The 6886-nt window shown below is 51.3% G+C and overlaps 1 protein-coding gene across 2 annotated transcripts; it reads left to right on the top strand.

Annotated features, from left to right (window-relative positions):
• Positions 1-1204: 1204 nt before the first annotated feature.
• On the top strand, positions 1205-6322 carry Spry2 (sprouty RTK signaling antagonist 2). 2 transcript variants are annotated; one of them, NM_001393836.1, is given in 2 exon segments: positions 1205-1729; positions 4473-6322. In NM_001393836.1, a coding segment is annotated over 1 exon segment (945 nt). In that variant the 5' UTR covers positions 1205-1729; positions 4473-4523; the 3' UTR covers positions 5469-6322.
• The last annotated feature ends 564 nt before the right edge of the window (positions 6323-6886 follow it).

Below are 6886 nucleotides of genomic sequence, written 5' to 3'. Positions count from 1 at the left end.
GGAACATATATGAGAATGTTCTAGGTGACAGATAGTGGGATTTGAAAGATGACGCTCTTTTTATTTATGGTTTCGCGAAGGAGGACTTCTGTAGGGAAACAGACCCCCCCCCCATTTCGGAAGTCCATGATGTCGCCCTGAGTAATCGCGTGGGTATTACAGAATTAATTTAAAAGGTTTTTTGCATCGAGCAAAACAATACCAAAAAAATCTTCAAAAGGCCTCCATCTATAGATAATCCCTCTTAAAAATGAAATTCTAACAAACTACAAGTCCACACACAATCAAAAGCCAATCCCAGTCAGAGCAGAAGGGACTTGAAACCCGAATCTACATTCCGTTCCTCCCGTACAAGGCTCGGAGGTGGGGGAGGCGGGCTGTGCTGGTGCCCGGTGTATAATCGGGTTAATCCAGTAGACAAAGAATAAACCAATAGCCCTCCCACCTCACTTCCCGCTCCCCTTTCCCTCCCCCTCCTGCTCCCACCCCCACCCTCTTCGCCCCCTGGGCATCGGTGGGGGGTGGGGTGGGGGAAACACAGGAGAGAAGAGGTAGAACCGAAATGGATTCCAAATCGAATCCAAAAAGCTGCAGCTCGGCTTTCCACGCTAAGGCTGTGCGGCCGGGTTAGTTTGCAACGTCCCTCCTTCTCCTCTCCCGGCGGCGAGGAAGAAAGTTCCCTAAGTGAGCCCCAGCCCGCGGCTCGTGGCCTCTGGGGGGGAAACCCTTAAGGTCAGTGTTTCCTTGAAACTAGATAAACTGACCTCGCGGCGGCCAGCGCGGCCCCGCGTGACGGCGCCCGGGCTGCAGGAGCGACTGGGGACGCGCGGGGCGGCGCGGTTGCCCTTTTGAATGCCTCCTGCGGCTCGGAGCGCTGGCGGGCGCTGGAGTGCGAGTGAATGTAGCCCCGCGGAGCCAATGAGCTGGGACCGGATGCGATATATCCTCTGGAACAACAACTGCTCTGTTCCGCCTCGGATCCACATGACGCCATTTACTGCTGCCGCGGCCGCTGCAAAGCTCCCTGCCTCCTCCGGAAAGGCGAGGGCGCAGGCCAGCGGCGCCCCCCCGCCCGCCCCCCATCCCCGGCCGGGCCCCAGACCCTCCTCCCCCGCCGCCTCCTCCTCCCCCTCCGCACCCCCACCCCCGCCTCGGCTTCGCCGCCGCGCCTCCGCAACGCCCAGTCTGCACGAGCGAGAGCTGCGCGCCGCAGCGCCAGCGGAGGAGAGGGGCCGGCGGAGCGCGCAGCGCCCAGGCCCCCGCGCGCGCCCGGCCCGGCCCGCGGCCCCGCGCCTGCCTCCGCTCGGAAGCAGCCCCGGGCCCCCAGGACTTGGCGAGCTGGCCTTAGGTTCTTTGTAAGGCCGTGCTCGCCTCGCTTTCTCTCATCGACCAGGAAAAAAAAAGAGAGACTCGCCAACGTTGGCGCTTCGGCCTCTTGTTCATTGAGAAAAAAAAAAGGGAAAGAAAAAAAAAAGGCAGAGGAAATACTCCGCGTGCGCTTCTGGAACGGAGGTCATCTCTCTAGCTCGGAATCCGGGAGGGTTCCAACGGTGGAGGATTTGGCTTCCAAATTTTCCCGTGGTTTTAATCCTCCCACCGACTGCTTGGAAGTTGGACTGAAGCAGAGTTTGGAGAGAAGGAAAAAGTTTGCATCGGGACTGGATTTATTTGCACATCGCTGGAAGAAGAGAATCCAAGGGAGAGGGGTTGGTGCAAAGCCGCGATCACGGTGAGGAGCATTTGGCTTTTCCCCTTCTGGAACCACAGCCGGCCGGGAGTGGGGTCCGGGTTCCTCTCTCCCCCTAAACCCGCAGGCTTCCCGGGAGGATCAGGGAGCTATCCCGCGGATCTGCTTCGCCTAGAACAGGGGTTCGGCCACGGCCGGGCTACAGGGTGCGCCGGTGCAGTGTCCCCCGTCCCGCGACAGCTCACTCTCTTGCGGGGTTTGGGGCGTTGGACCGCTTCACTGCGTTCTACTCCTACCCCTGCATTGGCGACGATTCAGTCGCCGAGAGCCTTAGAGGGAGGGAAAACACTTTGTGTTTTCCAGGTCGCTGTTGCAGGCTCTGGCATTGCTAACCTGTTCTTCCATTCGGTGGAGGCTAAGTTATAGGAGAGCTAGCCTGCGGCGGGGGCGCCTGTGGGGTTGGGGTACTGGGCTTCTCACCTCTCCACCTCACCGGGGCCGAAGCCCGGCGGGCGAGCAGAGGGTAGAGTGCCAAGCGGAGGGAGTCCCCGCCTCTGCCCGGTGTGGACAGTCTAGCCCGGTGCGGGTGGGAGCGTCGCCCAGCCTGGCGCCGCGTCTCTGCGGTTCGGAAGTGCAGCTTTCTCTTTTTTTCCGTTCTTCGTGGTCGGCCTAGGTCACGCTTTTTTTTTTTTTTAAATATATTTGGACACTTAGGCTGACCTAGACAGGAAGAGAGTTATCAAGTGGTCGCGGTCGGTTTCCATTACCTGAAAGTAGGTGGCAAAATAAAAAGGCTAGTTCCCCCCTCCCTCTTTTGTGTTACTGTTTTTAAGATTTGGAGTCTTAACGCCTTTTTTACAAAGGGGTTTCTGTGTCGGTTTGCCCCACCCTAGTGCTGAAGTCCTTTCCCCCTAATCCTTAGTCTGATCACACACTGTTCTTAATGGGGGTTTCAAAGCACTCTCAAAGGGGGAGGGAGAGGAACTGGGAGAGCGCAGAAGGGTGGAAGGGGGGCGCCTGCGATGGAGGCGGCCAGGGATCTGTAGAAATCACTTTTTTTTTCTTCCGAAGATGCTACTTTCCCTAGCAATCAGGTCCTCACGGAAAGTTTCCAGTCCGGGGGCTCAGAGTTCTGCATGCCTGGCGTGTGCAGTCTGGCTCTGGATAAAGCTATTTTTCTTTCGTTTTAAGAATCATGTCTTATTCCTGATCTAAAAAGAGGTAGGCGTGTGCAGATTGCAGACAGTGCCCGCTCCGGTCATTGCACCGTGGAGTCGCCCTGGGAGCGTGGGTCTATAAGACCTCCGTGCAAGCTGTGCGTCCTGAGCCAGGCTCTCTTCCTCAGGGCGTCGGATTTGGAAACTTGTGAGGACAGGCGTTTTGAGGGCCTTCGCTGAAACACCTTGTGGTGACCTTGCAGCGGGGGTGGGCGTGTTAAGAGTGGCTCCCCCTCTTGGGGCTGGATGGCAGTTCCTCTTGGGTTGGGGGAAATTTTAGCCGCGGGGGTGGAGGAGGGGGAAGTGTGCTCGTGCCTTGCATGACACGTCCCCTTCGGAGGCGCCCGCGCCCCCTGCCTGCCTGAGCTTCTGCGGATTGTACACGGGAGGGGCCGGTCTGGCCCTTGGACCGCATCAGTCGGCTTGGAGAAAAGTCCCCCGGGGTTCTGGCTGAGTCCCACCTGCTGGGGACTGTGTGGGGGCGCTGATAGAGCCGATAAACGGGTTGGGTTGAAAGCGAAGAACAGCCTTGTGTACCTTGCTGTTGGAGGTGAGCAGATCCGGTTTTCAGCTCTGCCTGGTTTGTCACCTGCCTTGTTCGCTGTCCTTTTCCAAAAAGCAGAGGTTGGATTAAAAATCCGGTTTTGCATCTTTCCCTTTGTATTTTCATGTGGACTCGGGTGAGGGGATGGGATGGTACTTCCTAGACCGAAGCATGACTGTAATTTTTAAGTTCACTTGACAAGATCATAGGTTTCCACTGTAACACTTCAGATTTCTAAAACTTTTCTTGTTGCTGCTACTTGCTTGGTGCTCTCGGGTATTTTTCAACACGAGGAAATAATTTATTTTTTGCATGCTTTATTTGTAAAACAAGAGAATGACTTGTGGTTCAGAACCTAAGGCATGCATAGGCTTTGGGTCTTGTAGGATGTTTGGTTCACGAGTTGTGGTCTTATATGAGTTTGTTTTCCTGTGCTACCTAGTGGGATCCGAAATGATTTATTTTAATTATATAACTTTGTGCTAACATGCTTATTTAAAATTTCACCTTAATTGCCCTTGAAATGTACTTTTTATGTCCTAGTCGTCCTAGGAGATTGGGAAGAGACAGTGATTATTACTCATAGTGCAAGGGTGATGTAAAAACCCAATTTAATCGGTACTTATTAGTGTTTAATGTAAAAATGATCATGTCAGACAAACCCGTTTCAAAATCTGCAAGGTATGTCTCTGAAATTGTTGGTAGCACTGTTAGGCATGCTCCAGTGTCGATTTCCAATTTTTTACACTGAACCCAAGCTCTTTAAATTGCCTGTTTATTTGAGTAAAGGATCCAGTGGATTGATGGTCTCTGCCCTTCCTAAGATTACAGGACTGTCAGTGCCTAGCCATCATTTTCACTTTTGAGAACGTACCTTGATCGGTCGGCTGTTCTACTCGCCACTACCAGCGCCTATCCAGTCCTATTTCTCCAGAGGTTGTGGGAAGTGAAGAGTCAAGTCCGGTGGGTGGAGAATGGGAAGTCTTAGAGTGTAAACCATTTTCTTTCCTCTTGGTTTCCCCAGGAGTTCAGATGTGTTCTAAGCCTGCTGGAGTGAACACACCGCCAAGATCTGATGGAGGCCAGAGCTCAGAGCGGCAGCGGGTCGCAGCCTTTGCTGCAGTCACCCCATGACAGTGGCAGGCAGCGTGGGGAGCCGGACCCCAGAGATGCCCTTACCCAGCAGGTACATGTCTTGTCTCTGGATCAGATCAGAGCCATCCGAAACACCAATGAGTACACAGAGGGGCCTACTGTGGTCCCAAGACCTGGGCTCAAGCCTGCTCCTCGCCCCTCCACCCAGCACAAACATGAAAGACTCCACGGTCTGCCCGAGCACCGCCAGCCTCCCAGGCTCCAGCCCACGCAGGTCCATTCTTCCCGGGCCGCTCTGTCCAGGTCCGTCAGCACCGTCAGCTCAGGGTCTCGGAGCAGTACAAGGACAAGTACCAGCAGCAGCTCTTCGGAACAGAGACTGTTAGGATCATCCTTCTCCCCTGGGCCTGCTGTTGATGGGATAATCCGAGTGCAGCCTAAATCTGAGCTCAAATCCGGTGAGCTTAAGCCACTGAGCAGAGACGATTTGGGTCTGCATGCATACAGGTGTGAGGACTGTGGCAAGTGCAAGTGTAAGGAGTGCACCTACCCGAGGCCCCTGCCATCGGACTGGATCTGTGACAAGCAGTGCCTTTGCTCAGCCCAGAACGTCATTGACTATGGGACTTGTGTGTGCTGTGTGAAAGGTCTCTTCTATCACTGCTCCAATGACGACGAGGACAATTGTGCTGACAACCCGTGTTCTTGCAGCCAGTCTCACTGTTGTACGCGATGGTCAGCGATGGGTGTCATGTCCCTCTTTCTGCCTTGTTTATGGTGTTACCTTCCAGCCAAGGGTTGCCTTAAATTGTGCCAGGGGTGTTATGACCGAGTGAACAGGCCTGGATGTCGTTGTAAAAACTCAAATACAGTTTGCTGCAAAGTTCCCACTGTCCCCCCAAGGAACTTTGAAAAGCCGACATAGCGTTATTAATCAGGAATACTGCAGTAATGAGGATTGTTGCCCCACCCCCACCCCCTTCTTTTTAACACACATACACAACCTACTAAACAGTTGTAATCGTGGCACTGTTCATAGAGGGTTAGGGAATTTGTGGTTTGCAGTGAGATGCTTTTCTTTCTTTTTTCCTTTTTTTTTTTCCTCTGTCCATGTGCCATTTTTTAACTGATACGCTTGCTAGAGAGTTCAGCTAGTCGGAACGCCAGGGAAAGGCGACAGAAGTTGGTGGCCCCACGTTATTGCATAAGCTAAAGCAGCAAACACCCCCAGGCGAAGTTTTCTCTTGTTTGTGAATAGCCCTTGCAGAGTTTGTAAATCAGCAGATGGCTCCCCGACCCCTCCTTGTTTTCTCCAGAGATAATGTGCTATATTTTTGTATATACGATAATATTTGCAACTGTGAAAAAAAACCAAGTTGTGCTATACTCCCGTGGCACAGTCACAAAATATTATACTAATATGCTGTACATTCGGAAGAATGTGACGATCGGTATGTTTTAGATTGTATTTTGCCTTACAGGAAGCCTTTATTGTAAGACGCTGACTTCCCTTTGGACTTGATGTATATTGTACAGTTACAGTAAAATTCAACCTTTATTTTCTAATTTTTTCAACATATTGTTTAGTGTAAAGAATATTTATTTGAAGTTTTATTATTTTATAAAAAAAGAATATTTATTTTAAGAGGCATCATAAATTTTGCCCCTTTTATGAGGATGTGAGGGTTGCTGCAAAGGAGAGGTTACAGATGCTATGTTCAATATAAAATAGAAAATATATTAACGTTTGAAATTAAACTGACCTTGTTTTGTCTTGTTTTACCTGTTTTTTTGTTGTTGTTGCTGTTGTTGGTTTGTTTCAAATGCCAAAAGCCACATTTTACGTCAAGGTAATTCTCTCCAATAGGGTTGCTTATCTGGACAAGACTCCAGTTAGGGCAACTCCATGGCTTTCACAGGCAATGCTCCCTGTTGAGACAAACCAGCTGAGTATTGGAGTCTGAGTTTTGTTAAGTGTTTGAGAACGTCCTTTGGCTCTGTTGTGTGCTTCCCAGGCTTGCTGACCTGCTGGCCTGCCTTGGCTCTCTACCTGGCAGTTCTGTTCTGTTATCTTGAGCTTACTTATTTAGAAGACATTCCAGAAAGATTAACGGTTAGAATTTTTTCCTAATATACAGTCTCAAACATGGATGTCAAAGATACTCAAAACTAGAGGAACGAGTTTGCTCGACAAACACTGAATGCTCGTCTGTATGTCAGACATGGAAAGTGTCTGTGCCCAGGCGGATCCTTATAACGGAGGAAGAAAAAATGCTCTCTTCACAGAGCTGGTCATGGCTGTTTCTCTTACTGTATATTTGCTTTAAATTCTGCAGTTCATCA

The sequence above is a fragment of the Rattus norvegicus genome, chromosome 15, assembly GCF_021556685.1.
Source record: "Rattus norvegicus strain SHRSP/BbbUtx chromosome 15, alternate assembly SHRSP_T2T, whole genome shotgun sequence".
In the NCBI taxonomy this organism is placed as follows: Eukaryota; Metazoa; Chordata; class Mammalia; order Rodentia; family Muridae; genus Rattus; species Rattus norvegicus.
This window is presented reverse-complemented; position numbering and strand designations above follow the sequence as displayed.

Coding starts and splice junctions, on each gene's coding strand:
- Spry2 (NM_001012046.2), top strand. CDS start 4,524: ATGGAGGCCAGAGCTCAGAGCGGCAGCGGGTCGCAGCCTTTGCTGCAG.